The 17,556-nt window shown below is 35.3% G+C and overlaps 1 protein-coding gene across 2 annotated transcripts in view; it reads right to left on the reverse strand.

Annotated features, from left to right (window-relative positions):
- Window positions 1–17,556, reverse strand: part of LOC138714831 (scoloptoxin SSD14-like) — an 85,562-nt gene that overhangs the window by 30,772 nt on the left and 37,234 nt on the right. For both annotated transcript variants that reach the window (XM_069847009.1, XM_069847008.1), the window contains exons 2-3: window positions 7,435–7,506; window positions 3,197–3,340 (exon numbers count right to left, since the gene is read on the reverse strand). In XM_069847009.1, the coding sequence (XP_069703110.1) occupies window positions 3,197–3,340; window positions 7,435–7,436 (146 nt within the window). In that variant the 5' untranslated portion in view covers window positions 7,437–7,506. The remainder of the gene's footprint in view (window positions 1–3,196; window positions 3,341–7,434; window positions 7,507–17,556) is intronic.

The following is a 17,556-nucleotide window of genomic DNA, read 5'->3' on the forward strand; positions in this document are numbered from 1 at the left end:
TATTTACTTTTATTACTGTGTATTAAAAAATGTACATATAGACCTATGTATGTGAGAATTTACTATTAAGCATTAATATGTTTTAATACCGGTATTTGTATCACTTCTAAACACCTATTAGGCCTACATATAAAGAAAAGTTGCAATAAAACATGCTACTGTAGGCCTAATTTAAAAACTCGCAAATACTGACTCATCTCACTAAGAAGAGTAGTACTGAATATTCACAACTCTAATTAGCTCTAAATATCTAACCACACCGACATATTGTTTGGAATATCTGAAGATGCATCTGCAGGTATACCCTCTACTATTACATGAAGAAATGGTCCATTATTTTTCTTCAAATGTAGATGAACTTGACTTGGATGAAGATAATTTATTTGATGAAATTCCCTGCTTGGAAAAACTTATAACTTCAGAGAAAATAGTAAAGTGGGATCAAGGAAATGTTACTCTTTGCTAAAAATGAAGTGGCTCTTTTTTTTTTTTCTCCGAGGAAATTATATCCAGTGCATAAATCCAGAAATTTATTGAACTATTTCTGTATCTTCCCGGAAGTACTGCTTCAGTGGAGAGAGTTTTTTCCTTCAGTGCACATGATGTTGGCATCCCAAAAACCCAGAAGCCATGCTTGCTATCTTAACGAACTTCAACATGACCTGTCAGAAACTTGTTGCAAAATTGGGGATCCAGAGAAGACCTGCTTAAACAATTCCTTCTTCTGAAAAATAACAGTAGTTTAAGCAGTTAAGTAGAATGAATATTTTTATAAGTGTGTAAATAAAATGAGTATTTTAATTCTTTAAAGTGTGTAGAACCAATACAAGTGAATGACAAACTAAAATAAATGTTAAAAGAAGTTTTTTTCATATGTCAATACGTCCACGGAAATTCTGAAGAAAATCTGGTGAGTAACCTTACTTTAGTGACTATACTTCGTTCCATAATGTCTAACAGGGGAAGTAAACATTGCCGACAGAGAATGGGAAAAATATAATTGCTATTGAACCAATGGCAAAGGTCTCGTTTCAAGCTTGTCTTGAAGTTGCGAGGGAGTAAAATGCTTCAGACAGTCCGACTTCAAGTCAAGTGTGGAATGAGACCTATGCTATTGGTTTAATAGCAATTATACTTCTCTTCTCCTCTGCCGACAATGTTTACATCTCCTGTCAGACATTATGAAGTAAAGTATAGACTCGATGTGATTTGTCGCCATTTCTAAACTTCTCATACTATAAATATGCGACTGTCCTGTATTATAATTTAAATAATTGATTAAATGGCGGTCTTACTCGTGTTAATTGTGTAAGCACGTGCGGCTTACAGCTGTTTCGGTGCTTCTTCACACCATCCTCAGAGCCTACTAGATCTCGGTGTCATCTTGAACTTCGCTGCCTGTTGTGTGGGTACGTTCGATTGTTGAAAAATGTTGAAATGTGGTGTCAAATAGTATGTGTGTTCTGAAATTGATCTGTGTGTTGAGAATTTGATCAGGGTGTGCTTTGTGTGTCTGTGTATTTCATATTGTTCTAGTGTGTTGAGTTTTTGGTTTTTCGGTTGTATGTGTAGGATTTCCATGTCTGTATTTATGTTACTGTATGTGTGGTTAGCATTAGTTATGTGTTCGGCATATGTAGATGTATTGTGTCCTCTGGTTATTGCTTTAATGTGTTCTTTGTATCGAGTTTGGAATGATCTGCCTGTCTGTCCAATGTAGAAACTGTCGCAACTATTGCATGTGGTGTTGAGATGTCTTTGTAGTGTGTTTTCTGTTCTGTATGCTATGTTGTATTTCTGTTTTCTGAATGAGGATGCGATCTTGTGTGTGTTTTTGTTTTCGTATGTTAGTGTGATGTATTTCTTGTGTTCTTGTGTTTGTGCTGTGTTTTGGGTTTGTTGAGTTTTTGTTTTGTCTTCCTTATGATGTTGTCTATTATGTTTGGATTGTAACCATTTTCTTGTGCTATGTATTTGATTGTCCATTTTTGAATCTTGCGTACACCACTTTTAACACTTGAATATAATTAATTGAAGGAAGACAAAACAAAAACTTAACAAACACATAAATACACAAAACACAACACAAACACAAGAACGCAAGAAATACATCACACTAACATATTATGAAAACAAAAGCACACATAAGATCGCATCTTCATTCAGAAAACAGAAATACAACATAACATACAGAACAGAAAACACACTACAAAGACATCTCAACACACAAAAAACACAAACAAATAAATACGACCACACAGGTGTATACGAACTCACATGTAATAGTTGCGACAAGTTCTACATAGGACAGACAGGCAGATCATTCCAAACTCGCTACAAAGAACACATTAAAGCTATAACCAGAGGACACAACACATCTACATACGCCGATCACATAACCAATGCCAACCATATATACAATAACATAAATACGGACATGGAAATCCTACACACACAACCCAAGAACCAAAAACTCAACACACTAGAACAATACGAAATATACAGACACACTAAAACACACCCTGATCAAATCCTCAACACACAGATCAATTTCAGTACACATGCACTATTCGACTCCACAATCCAACACATTCCAACAATAAAACACACCCTCCTAACAGGCAGAGAAGTTCGAGATGACGCCGCGATCTAGTAGGCTCTGATGATGGTGCGTGATGCACTGAAACAGCTGTAAGCTGGACGAATATTACATATTTAACACGAGTAAGTCCACTAGTTCATCAATTAATTATTTGATTGTGTTCACTTCTTCATTGTAGTGTTGTTGGCTCATGGGTATGTTGAGTAATCTGTGTACCATTGTCCTGAATGCAGCATGTTTGTGTTGTGTGGGGTGATTAGATGTGTTGTGTATGTGTGTGGTGGTTGTGGTTGGTTTTCTGTATATTTTGAAGGTGTGTTTGTTGTCAACTTTTGTTATGGTGATGTCTAGGAAAGTTATGGAGATATTGTTTTCGAGTTCCAGTGTGTATTGGAGTTTTGGGTGTATTTTGTTTATGTATTGGTGTAGTTTGTGTATAATTTAAATTCGATTTCTCTAGATATTCAGTTTTGGAATCTCCTACGATAATATAATCACTGTTTGAAATGTACACCATTTCACATCTGAAAGCCTCATTTGCACTGTGTATTGGTGTAACTTTCTCTCTTACTCAGTTTACCATGTTTCACTCACCTGCCAATAGCCGCACACTCCTCTCCATTAGTAACCACAGCCCCTTGTTTTCGAAGACCGAAGTACAGACCCAAACCAAGTGCAACACTGCACAACAGTACAGCTATGCAGATTGAAGCAATAATCCGCTTCCTGTTTCCACACCTGCATCAATTACAGCAAGAATAAATAGCTACTAATGTTTATTTGCACAGGCGATGAAGATGTAAAAAGTCAAATATGTAAAAGTAATGGAAGTACGAAATTATAAAAAAAATTAGAAATATACCACATATAAATATATATATTTTCGAATGTTTCCTAGTAAGATGATGGTGGGTTATCTGCCCATAGGCAGGTATATCCCTTGGGTAAGTCTGTAGGAATGAAGAACACCATAGAACACCCAGTCCCATGGACTGAAGATTAATGCTTTCATTGCCCATCCTGAGAATCAAACCATGAACCGTTGAGTTGGGAAGCATGTGCACATGCACAAGCACACACTATCCACATAGCCACAATGCAGACTCCTAGCAAGAAATAGTAAGAAATTGGTTTATATTATGGAATGTTTTCTTGCAATAAATAGAAATAAATGTATTATATTCAATCAGGGTGTATGGAGGGGCATTACCGGCCCCCTTTTGAACTTAAAAAAAAAAAATATATATTTAGATTTGAGTATTTTTCTTATCCATAATCATTTTCCCTTCTCTAATTTTTCACTGTTAGAGTAACAAAATCTACATCGACATAAGGCATCGTCTTCTTACCCTTTCTTCAATATATCCATCATGCAAGTTTCATTCTTCATCCTTGGTGAGTTCTATGTTTCATTATTGTGTTCAATAATTACATTTATTTCAATATATTTGATTGTTTCCATGGATTTTCCTGTTATGTAAAGTAAAGTGTCTCGCCTATCATAGTAATACAAATAACTGTTATCTATATATATATATATATATATATATATATATATATATATATAGTTATTGTGTAAGTGTAATATTGACACAAGCATTTTTTATTACACGAAATCAAACAGAAGTTAAAATTTGTTATAAATAGGATGGCTGTGAAAAAATTACATTTCAAAGATTCTGTAAGGATTTTCATGAATATGTTCTATTAGGACAAAGAATAATATTAATAAATTTACCGTAACATAATAATAATAATAATAATAATAATAATAATAATAATAATAATAATAATAATAATAATAATAATTTAAAATACTGATAAAGTAAATTGTAAACAATTTTAATAATAACCCCCTCCCCCTTAACAAAATTCTGCATACGCCACTGTAGGAGAAAATATGTTTATATTGTCTAAGGTTTTTTTTTTTTTTGCAAGATTTAGGAAGAAATATGTTTATATTATCGAATGTTTTTCAAAGGGTAGTAATAGAAAATATGTATGACTTGAGGCTTTCCCGGCGTTTTTTTTATTAATTATTTTACGACGCTGTATCAACATCTAGGTTATTTAGCGTCTGAATGATATGAAGGTGATAATGCTGGTGAAATGAGTCCAGGGTCCAGCACCGAAAGTTACCCAGCATTTGCTCGTATTGGGTTGAGGGAAAACCCCGGAAAAAACCTCAACCATGTAACTTGCCCCGACCGGGATTCGAACCCGGGTCACCTGGTTTCGCAGCCAGACATGCTGACCATTACTCCACAGGTGTGGACTTCCCGGCGTTTGATGTAGAATAACTCTTCTCGGGTTCTCAGCCAGGTGAGTTGGAGATTTGCTTCCAAGCTTTCGACTGCTAGCTCTGCCATCTTCTTCAGGGAATGAAGTGATATGGGACCATGTCTAGCCGGTATATAGATGGCAATAATTTCAACAGTGACAGGGGTCTATAGCTGAGTACAGCATGGAAACCTGCCATCAATACGCTTAGACCACCAGCACACGGCAGACAGTCAGGGCCAGCAACTAGCTCCTGATTGGCTACCACTTCCACCAACCAGAATGCACCTGGCAGTCGGGACTAGAAACTAGTTCCTGATTGGCCCGCAGCGGGAAGCCCTACTATTGCATATATACCGGCTAGACATGGTCCTATATCACTTCATTCCCTGAATAAGATGGCAGAGCTAGCCGTCGAAAGCTTGGAAGCAAATCTCCAACTCACCTGGCTGAGAACCCGAGAAGAGATATTCTAATAGAAAATATGTTCACATTCTGGAATATTTTCTTGCAAGGAATAGAAGAGAATGTGTTTACAATATTTACTTCAGTATATTCAAAGACATGCTCTATAGACCGTCACTTGGGCTGAATGTCCTTACTATAATCCCACACAGGGATTTTAGTCAATCTCTCAATCTGAGTCATAGAAGCAGTTGTAGAGAGAACATTACGAATGCCCTATTACTTCAGAGAAGAGGAAACAAGAGTGATGATTCTCAAAAATTGAAGATACTTTTTCTGAGAAATTTGGAATAAGGTTACTTCGGGCAGTGCAGATGAAACAGACTTAAAGACTTAATCTGTGTCTTTATGAAGAACTCTGAAATTGTGTTTCATTCATATGAATTGAAAACGACCAACAGATCCACTCTCTGATTGCTTGGTGGTAATATATTAAAAAAAAACTCTGCCGATATAAAAGATTGGGTAGTGTCATTACTAGGGCCAGAAAGTTCATAACTCTAGATGTTGATACAGTGTCATAAAATAACCTACTTAAAAAAAAAGTTCATAACCTAAAAACCTATTAAATATGCATGCAAATATGCCTTTAAAAACTTAAAAATATGTCAATAAATGCACACTAATAAAATTCTGTATTTCTTGATATCACTAATAAACAAGTAATAATAATAATAATAATAATAATAATAATAATAATAATAATAATAATAATAATAATAATAATAATGACAATGATGATGATAATAATAATAATAATAATAATAATAATAATAATAATAATTACTTACAAATGGCTTTTAAGGAACCTGGAGGTTCATTGCCGCCCTCACACAAGCCTGCTATCAGTCTCTATCCTGTGCAAGATTAATCCACTGTCTATCATCATATCCACCCTTCCTCAAAACCATTTTAATATTATCTTCCCATCTACGTCTCGGCCTCCCCAAAGGTCTTTTTCCTCCTGGTCTCCCAATTAACACTCTATATGCATTTCTGAATTCGCCCATACGTGCTACATGCCCTGCCCATCTCAAACGTCTGGATTTAATGTTCCTAATTATGTCAGGTGAGGAATACAATGCGTGCAGATAGATAGATAGATATTTATTAGCCTTAGGAAATACAATGATTTCATGGCATCGTCAGAGTGAATACATAATAAATATGCGGTTACATACATGTTTTTCCGACATACAAGATATCTACAATAATATACAAATAATATACAATCAATACATTCAGTAATGAAGTCAATTCTCCACAGTTTTCTTCAGCAGACTAGATGACAAAAGCTTCTCAACCGAATAATAACACGCATTTCCTATATTTATTCTGCATTTAATTTCCTCCCGAGTGTCATTTATATTTGTTACTGTTGCTCCAAGATAATAATAATAACAATAATAAAAATAATGATAATAATAATATAATAATGATGATAATAATAATAATAATAATAATAATAATAATAATAATAAATGAAATAACATTACAGGTCAAAATAAATGAGATTAACCTTACATTTATTGTTGAGAGTGGCACTCTACTGTGCTGTGAGATTTGCTAGGTATGCCACGAAACATTCAATACTTTTGTGGTAAAAATAATAATTATAATAATTTCATTCAATAAGTTACTAGTTTAAAAATTAGAATATGATGTTTTTAATTTAAAAATCCAAACTATGCATTTTTATGTAGCATAAAATCAGCTTTAATGAGCTTAAATGAAAAGATATGACACAATAATAAAAATATCATGAATATTAAGTATTTATAAAACACGCCAAAATATCCAAATATATGCAACATAAAATTTGGTTTGATAAGCTTAAATGTTGATGATTCACGGAGATAATTAATTAATCAGCAATTAATTACAGCCAATGGGAAAATATATGCAAATGTATAAACTTCCTGGCCCTAGTCATTATCATTACAATGTAGAATTCGAAGTTTATGTAAAATACTACTATGTTATTTAATGTAAATGTCTTCAGTTGTACACTGAGCTCCACTGTTAAACATGTTCTTCATTAAACTATTGAATTTATATCAATTTTGTGTATTGCAGGAGAGACTCACATGTTGCTTAATTTCTCCTGTGCCGGAAAAGAAAAGGCTACAATACACTTGTTTCGTCCGTCTTCTCACGTCCTGCAACAAAAGAAAGGAATAACTACGATAATATGACTTTTAAATGAAACCACATGTGATATAATACTACCCATTCGTAACGCATTCCTTACACGTTTTCTTTTCTTAATCCAGAGTCTATAATATTGTTTACACCACTATTTTCGACTCTGCAAGGTACCGGTATATTATTGCTTGCCCTACCTCTGCTTCCACAACCTTGCTCCCCCACCATTCCCCGGAATATATACTTCTGTCACTTCATTTTTAACCCCTCTTGAGGACAGGTTACTAGGTTACCATCAAATACGAGGGTCACTTCAAAAGTAACACACGATTTTTTTTTAAATTAATTTTTTATTCTACACCTTTGCAATTAATGGAAGCCATATATACATCCTTCCCGCTCATATTCAAATTGAATTTAAGCCATTCCCCTGAGTAGCGCCATGATAGCACTCCTTCAAGATGGCTGTTGTACTTGACATTCGTCAGAAGCAACGGGCTGTTATCAAGTTCCTGTGCTGTCAGAACAAGACAATGGGAAACATTCACAAAAGGTTGAAAAAGGTGTATGGAGATGCAGCCGTTGATCACAGTATGGTTAGTCGGTGGGCAAGCAGATTATCTGGTGAAAGAGGACACGCCAACATTCAGGATACCCCTCGCAGTGGCAGACCCTGCACTGCACTAAGTCTTGACAATGTGCAGCACATTAAAAACATGGTTGTGGCTGACAAACGAGTAACAGTGAAAGAATTGTTACTCCAAGCTGGAATAGGAGAAGCAAGTTTGTGCAGAATATTGAAACAGTTGGGGTTAAAGCAGTGTGTGCAGAATATTGAAAGTTGAGGTTAAAAAAGGTTTGTGCCAGGTGGGTTCCTAGGATGTTGACAGAAGCCCACAAAGAACCCGAAAAGCAGTGTGCAGCGAACTTTTGGACCAGTATGAGAATGGTGGAGATGACTTTCTTGCAAGAATTGTAACAGGAGATGAAAGACCACAGACTAGATTAGAAAACTTCGATGGACAACATTGAAATATCCGCCTTACAGTCCTGATCTGGCACCGTGCAATTACCATCTCTTTGTTAAACTGAAAAAATCCCTTTGCGGAACAAGGTTTGAAGATGATGACTCTCTCATGCATGCTGCTAAAGAGTGGCTCAGACGTGTTGGTCCAGACTTTTACCGTGCAGGTATACAGGTCCTCGTTACAAGGTGGCGTAAGGCAGTTGAAAAGGACGGGGATTATGTGGAAAAGTGACATTTTGTTCCTAAAGGATGTATCTACATTCTGTGAAAATAGCAAAGCAGTAATAAAAATGTAATTTTAAAATAAATGTTATGCATTACTTTCGGAGTGACCCTTGTATCCTCTGCGGACACTACGTCTATAGCAGACGAGTCTTAGTTCAAACTCCTTTAGGGGGCACTTCACATCTTCTGACGACCATCTGGGGCACAAGTATCTCTAACTAGATGCTAGATAAATAGGTTTCTAACGAGATTCGGTACATTCTGATTACTTTTGTAATAAATTCTAAATGTTGCATTCTTGCTTACAATGTCAACCAGAAATTAAGTTCCCTTATAAATCCGTCGATTTTATCTCTGGGTGTTATATTAACATCTTTGCCTTGCAATCTACTATTCAAAGTGTTTAAATGTTCGAAAAATATACTAAGGGGAAGGCCAGTGTAAAAAGCTGAAGAGAATTTTTATTGGAAGATAGATCTGCATATTTCGATTTCTTGTCTTGCAGAAACCGATTCACTAGAAGTTGGGTGTATCCACTGATTTTGAGTAAATTATGTTTTTTTTTTTTTTTTTTTCGATTTTACAGAATTTTGCATTTTTTGCATGGGCTTAATTACTGACGCGGTTGTGGGGGAGAAGGGTCGCAAACAAATGTCACGACCGAAAGTGGATATCGCCTTCAGAAAGTTGAGAATAATTATGCACGTTTTCAGTAGTATCACAACTGATTCCAGGTCATAGAAATTCGTGTCCGAAAGATCAAAGCTCTTGTTTGAATGTCGTTAGAACTATTTCTGTTCCCTGATCGCGACATATTGCGTGATCGTGTTTGTTAAAATTCCGTCTGTTGCTGAAGGTATTTAAAGGAAAACAGTTCCTATTATTTCTACCGCTGCTGTGAGATAGACACATTATAACGTCTGTATATGCCCTTTCCTTTATTTCGTCAGAAAACCTTGGAAGTGCTGTTGAGATAATCAGGAAAGCAGAAAGGATGTTCCTTTAACTCAAAGCTGAGTTGTCATCAAATTCATTTCGTAGCGATATGTAATTGACAAGAATTCCGTCATATGTTGCGAAGGGGATTTTCCTGACCTTGTATTTGTCTGTTTCTTTTTTTCCCCGGTCATTAAGTGAGAATTCATCTTATGAAGTCCAGTTGCTGTGGCTCAAGTCATTGGACGATTTCTCGTGCCAAAGAGGCTGCGATTCGAACTATGTCAGATTCAGAGTATCTGCATTATATAAAAGAAAATGCGGGCAGTTTTATTCCACGCATTTATATTACTTTTCCGCTCTCTCTCTTTTTTCGCCACAACTTATCATCGTCAAAATAGTTTAGGGTAATATCTTCTTCCTCATCAACATAACAATGATCAATATTATCACAATAATCATTAACCACATAATAAACGTTATCGCCAACTCCACCATCATAATCATAATCATCATCATTTACACCGTCATTATCTACGAAGCTCGTTGGTGGGTTGAATCGCACTTGGGCTAATTGGACGGAGTTACGCAATAATAGACCAACCGACAATTTAAAAAAAAAAAAAAAAAAAAAGGTATTTACACAAATCTGTTGATGGTAGGTTAACTTAACTCGGAAAAAATCAAGAATGCGTTACCTGAATTTTGCTGCTATTTATAAGCAAAAATTCGTTTATTGCTTAAAATTTATTTATTTATTTTTCTTTGAAATATTAATTCAAATGCTGTTCTCTTATTAAAAATCAGTTAGCCTATTTTGGTATTATATGTGCTATTTTTTGTAATAGTATGAATGTTATAATACTTCTTGCATAAAATGTTTTATAAAAAAAACATTTATTTCAATGGCCAATATCTCGAAACGGGTTTTGGCGCTTGGTCTCTTATTACTAGAGAGCGGAATTTAGGCAAAACCCTATTTTTTTTCCTGGACACATACAGGCTTGAGATTCAATATTTACATTTTTCATGGAAATGTAAATATAAATAAAAGGAGTTTTATAGTACCTAAAAATGCCTATTTCGACGTTAGTGCCTATTTTTAAGTTTTTTTGCATGTTTTTCGTAACTATTTACTGTTTTTCTTAACATCCTGTACCGTTTACATTCCAAGACGGATAACAACAACTCCTTCCTAGCAGTGAACAACACAATAGAGAAGTACCTCCGGGCCACCCCTTCTCATTCTTATAATCTTTCAATCCTAAAATTCCAACTTTGATTCGGCCTGGGTAGCGTAGTCGGTATAGCGTTGGCCTTCTGTGCTCGAGGTTGCGGGTTCGATCCCGGCCCATGTCACTGGCTTTTAAGCTTTTAAGTGTGCTTAAATACGACAGGATCATCGTCAGTAAATTTACTGGCATGTAAAAGAACTCCTGCGGGAGAAATTATTATTATTATTATTATTATTATTATTATTATTATTATTATTATTATTATTATTATTATTATTATATCTTCCTCTGTCTGTCAGCAATTTAACACAAACTCGCTGGGTTGTACTCAAATAAGCATTCTCTTACATACCAAGACAGATAACAACCCCTTCCTTTTTCTCACCATTTGTAAGTACAGCAGTGAGCGACACAATAGCCACAGTAGGTGCTGATCATCTACTGTGAAGCAAACTATGGAAATGTGATTGGTGAATGAAAAACACTAACTTAAAGACAATGTCTTCATTTTGTGTATGCATGTGTACTCTTATGAAATGTGTGGAACTTTCTTTTAATCATAGAATTTTGCATTAAATACTGTAAATGTTGAATCTTATAATAGTGATATTCTTTAACAAAAAAAGCCTATTTTAGGCACCTAAAATTCCACTTTTTGGGGCCTAAAATTCCGCTCTCTACTTATTACGTTACTCCGTCCAATTACCTGTTTGGGTCTTGAAGTGACTACGTTTAATTTGCACTGATGGCAACAGGGGTTTCGTATACAAGTTCGATGTATTTATTCAAAGCGTCGAAACAGCTGATTTCCAGGATTGTTTCAGAAATTTCCTGATCCTTAACTCAATAAAGTTGATGAAAATTTCTTCACTCCACTACAATTTTGACAGTCTATTATCGGTTGGTGAAATTACAGGCCTATTGACAGCTCAATTCTGCTGCCACGAAGTACAAACGTGACAAATTCCGTCCACAGCTACTGCAAACTACTTGGATGTAACCGAAGACAAATCTAACGATCATTGGACCGTCCAGATGTTTCGAATTTAGTCAGCGAATGCATTTGTTCGTTGTTCTTCGCTACGTGTGTGCGTGGCTTAAGAATTTTTCGATTGTCCCAGAACAATATACCGTCAAGTATCTCTTTGCCCAGTAACTAAAACAGTATGGGAAGAAAATTTCACAAAATAGGGTGGGAGATGCGATAGAAGTGGCCTGACCCCTGGATCTGATTTGTATCCATGTCTGGTCAGACTCTGATTTTGACGTAGAATAGGTAATTCTCCGCACCGATTTCAGGAATCTGTTTCGGGATCCTTAGTGAAACAAATGTTTACTGCAACAAGGCTATTAGGTACAGCCCAATGCTAATGTTATTAGTAGTCAGACTATGCACCAGTGTAGGCACGTAACACACTTGCAGAGTTTTCGCCAGCGAGAAATGTGTCGCGAGAAAATTAAAAAATTGATAACATAGATTCAAATGGACGTCCATACACTGGAAGAGATTCTCGTTCGAGGCAAAAACCTCGCGCGAGTTTCTCGCTGGAGTCGGTAGCTCAGCGAATTTTCTTGACACATTTATCAAAGATGTTTGACATATTTTATGCTCGACCATGCCGAAATGTAGTAAGTATACACCTGGTAGCAGTCCTTTAATGCATGTCATTAAAGTACACCTACTCATTAAAGTACAGGTCTTCAGCCAATCACAAGTCAGCTTTGTACCGTTATATCGATTATTCTCGGATATGCAATCGACAGACAATTAGCGAAAAGTCACGGAGGCTGGAAATCCAATACCGTCGCAGAAGGTTATGTTCTGTTACTATAATAATTAGCGTTAAATGTAAATAATATTCAAATAAATTCAATTTGTCATCTCGTTTTTCAATTCTAAATCAATTTCCAGGTTATATCAGACTAATGTTCATTCTTATTCTGTGCCAAGGTCAATGACATTCGGCCTCGGAAAAAATCAAAACTTTCGCGTCTGCGCACATCTCACAATTCAGGTCAGTTCGCACATAACCATAAAAAGACCTAATTTTCAATACTTTCAAGTTAGAAATATGGTCGAGCATAAAAAGTCGTATGAAACTTGCCTATAATTGTAATTAAGACGCTGGTATGAAAATTATGAAACTCGCTTGCGCTCGTTTCATTAACAATCATACTTGCGTCTTAATTACTACCACTATAGGCTCGTTGCATAATGTACTATTATACTCTTCATGACGATTGAATGTAGAAAAAGATATCACAGGTGGCGATGAATTGTATTGTTTTTATTTGAAAATGAGGAAAGATGGCTGATAATTGCAGTCAGAAACTTATTGAACTTCTACGATGTCACCCGTAGGCCTATTTATATGATGCACGAGATGAAAACTAGAAAAACACGAAACTTAAAGAAGAAATCTGGAGACAAATATCAGATTATCTGAAAATAAATAGGGCTATATTTTATTTTGATGAGATGTAATAGTATTAATTAAACATTTGAAAATATGTATCTATATGTCTTAACAGTTTACATAATTTTAATCACAAAATAGCAAAGAATCCTCTATCATATCATGAATGGCAAAAAACTGTGGTCCATTCAACCTAAAATAACGCTTAAACGTATCATCATTCAAATCGAAACCAGTGTCCAAAACTCGCCCTTATTTTCGTAAGATACAATGTGATTTTCAGATATTTCGGGCTTTAATTTTAGGCCTACTTTTTTTTTTTTTCATTAACAAAATATGTTCATGTAACTCCATTTCCTCATCATCTGAATACTCAGATTCAACATAGCGTTCGTACGTAATTTGTAAAGTACGACAATATACTTACAGGTTATATATTTAAGTACGACAATATACGTAAATACATAACCTATAATATTTCCCCCAACGTGTGATTACTATAATCAGATAAATGCTTTCTGCATGAAGGCAGTGCATAGACGATCATAGCGAGGTGTGATCTGTGATATACTTGGCTCGAAAACATGACGGCCTCTCTTCTTGGAATTGGTAATCCCTCATAAACCCCCATCCTCTACTCAACCCCTAGCCACGAGGCAGAAATACAATAGATCCCAGCATTGCCAGATCTAGTAGTCATTGCATCTACCTGTTGGGTTTCACCCGTTCTCAGTGTCTTTTTAGACATTTGTCGACGTGTTGTTTTATACCGTTGTGAGCTTCAATATGTCTAATTTATTCTGGCCATGATTAAAGAGTGTTGGAGCAGTCAGGCCTCCTGATTCACCTGAAGATCACGACAAGAACAAATAACACCGTCGAAGAAAACAGAATATCTTATTTGCAGAGGAGCGTAGCTAAGAAAACGAAGTGTTAAAATTATGTCTAACGTTAGAAATTCTATCCATAGAGTAATCGAAAGTTGAGGCAGTTTGATAAATACAAATCTTAATCACTTAACATCGGACGCAACCGGCGGAGATGGTAAAAAATATATATAGAAATTAAGAATTACGGTTCACCAACTAAAGAGAAAATAAACTAAAACAGAATTCGGTAAGATAGACGATTTTATGCGTGATTTACTTCGTCGAATACTATGTGAACAATACGCGAAAGAGATATCGCCAACAGCAAATAAACTTGCGGAAATATTCTGGCCTGATTTGTACATTATGTTTAAGAATGCAGAAAAAATTTCATTCGATTCTATCCAGCACTTTCGGAATTACCAGGAAAAGGGTTTTTAAGGAACACAGTTTGCGAAGAAGAAAAAAAAGCTTATGCCGTATTCCACGTAACAGCTATTATAGCCAACGCCGCACTTTACCTTAAAAATCATAACTTCGGAACTAATACAGGGCCACTGGCGTAGCTCAGTTGACTGAGATGCTTGACTGCCGATCCGAAGTTACACTCGGGCGTGGGTTCAGTTCCCTCTTTGGCTGATTTATCTGATTGGGTTTTTTCCGAGGTTTTTCTCAACAGTAAGGCGAATGTCAGGTAATCTATAGCGAATCCTCGGCCTTATCTCGTCAAATACCATTTTGCTATCACCAATCCCATCGATATTAAATTACCTAGTAATTGATACAGTGTCGTTAAATAACTAAAAAAAAACTAATGTAGGTTGTTTTACCTGAATTAACTTCAATAGTTAGTTTAGAAATTTAAATTTTATATTAGGCCTATATATTACATAACAGAATTTTAAGGTATAAGAAGTGTACATGCCCCCTTAATTAATTCAATCATATTTCGTATCTTATAACGTTCCTTAGGCCTACAGAAAATTTGCATCGAACCGGCAACTAAACTGGCAGAGAAACAAATATATTCTTTTGTGCTTTAATATGATTTTCGTGTTATGAAAAAATATGTAAAAGGAATACATTTATCTATGTCTGGTATCTAAACTGGTCTTTATTTCACCGTCCTTAGCAACCTAAATAATGACGTTATTCACAGAAGTGCTTAAAAGTTTTCTAACTTACAGCAGTGAATTAAATGTTTTTAAATAACTCTCTACATGACAACCAACATATTAGCAATAGTAAAATGAACATATATGAACTTCTTTTCCAACAACACATTACAAAGAAAAGACCTACAATTTAAAATTAAATTTACATACCAGTAATGAATAAAATATTGTATAGCATACTAGAGTAAACAGATTTTATGCGCTCGTAGAAATTATCACCCAAAATCTAATTTTACTCTCTTGTACTATAAATTTCTATTCAATGATCACAGTTTCCGAAAATTTTACCAGCGCAACATCCTTAATTAAGTATAAAATTCTGGAACTTCAATAACATGAGAATTTAACGCTTATATACAGTAATTCTGCATTTCCTTGTTTATTTAGGCAAAACATGTTAGTGAAAATATAAATATAAAGTGTTCTTAAAATAAGTTTGTTCATTTTTATATTAATTTTCTTTTAGTATAATTATAAATTAAGGTATATTTACAAAGATAATATAGTCTCGCTGAAAATCGCGGTTTCACGGAACACAGTTTGAAAAACATTCGCAAATCACAATGACTTCAAGAATTGGCAACTCGGCTAAGGGTTTATCCCTTGCGCGTGCCTGCAGTTAACTGGTGAAGGGGATGAGGGAAGATCGTCATGCTTTCGTGCGAAGTATAGCGAGAACTCGCCAAGTGTATGGAGGAAGGCTCTTCGCCTCTTTCTCGCAACACATTTCTCGCTAGCGAAAACTCTTCAAGTGTGTAAAGGCCCAATCACAATGAAAATTAAACATAACCGTAACATAAACACAGAAGTTTGCGCCCAGGCTACCAGATGGGATCATTCACAATGATTCACATAAGCAGTGACATAAACATTACCGTAAGACGTTGACATGAAGGTTTGCAAACTCCAAACTTTCATGCTTATGCTTACAGAACACAATCGTGCAGCGCTGAAGTATACGACAGAATATGAGAAAATGGCGTCGTTATGTTTCCATGGTTACCAAGTATGTTTGCTGTTATGTTTATGTTCCCATCGCGAATGATCTTGATTTTACCGTAACGTTTATATTCTTAAGTTAACGCTTACGTTATGTTTAATTTTCATTGTGAACGGGCCTTACGGGCCTAACTTGTGTGACGCTATCTCCCCTCGCTACACGGGGATGAGGGCGCCCAAGTTGTGTATAAAAATTAGCCGATCCGCGCGCTTCTCTCATTAATATCTCGGCATTGACAGCAGCTACAGACCTATGTTACCACTCGTTTGATTTGTAATCGAGAGTTCTGCAATATTAAAGTGATAATAGACACATAAGATACCTTTTGAGTGAATAATAATAAAGACTTATTGTGAACTGGGACTAATTTCAGAGTGTCGCTTCACATGAAGAGAAAATATATTGTATGTCCATCACTTACTTATCTTATCACAGATTCATATTCTCTATTTAAAAACGGAAACAAAAATAAAATAGTCAAACCAACACAATAACTGTAGTATCATTTTCAAAAATGGTTGAAGTATTCTACGTCCCAGCGTATCCCTGGCACAGAGAAGAATTTTTTTTATAGTGAAATGTAAAGTCGTATACTCAAGTCCGAAATTAAAGGGAATTGAATTTCAATAACAGGAAAATTATTGTCATGAATGAATGCCCATTATTTTGGAAGTTTGTAGGCCTATGTATGAAAGCCGTCGCAATATGAAGTGGACAATTATTTAATTTTAACAAAAATCCTGTATATCGTCGTTGTTCCTGCAATAACTCCTATGTGCAAAATATACAATTTTTTCAGTAGGAGGAAAAAACACATTTATTTATCCTATGGCAGCCGTACATTTGGGATTGTGAATTCTTACATTTTCGAGAGAAAGAAATATAATTACATAGGCTATATGAGATTTTATTATTTGCTGTATCACTATATAAGTTATTTAATAGAGCAAAAATCTGAAAATCGATAAATATGTCACACAGGAGTTATTGCAGGAACAACGACGATATGTAGTCTTAGTTTTATAGTAATCACTAGCCGTACCCGTGCGCTCCGCTGCACCTGTTAGAAATAAATATAAAGTAATTACATAATTAAAATAGGACGTTTGATCCAGGGAACATTCGTGTTTGATAGAAGGATAAATCGTTTAATAGGTTACTTAATTTAAATTGTATTTAA

The sequence above is a fragment of the Periplaneta americana genome, chromosome 15, assembly GCF_040183065.1.
Source record: "Periplaneta americana isolate PAMFEO1 chromosome 15, P.americana_PAMFEO1_priV1, whole genome shotgun sequence".
NCBI classification, from domain to species: domain Eukaryota; kingdom Metazoa; phylum Arthropoda; class Insecta; order Blattodea; family Blattidae; genus Periplaneta; species Periplaneta americana.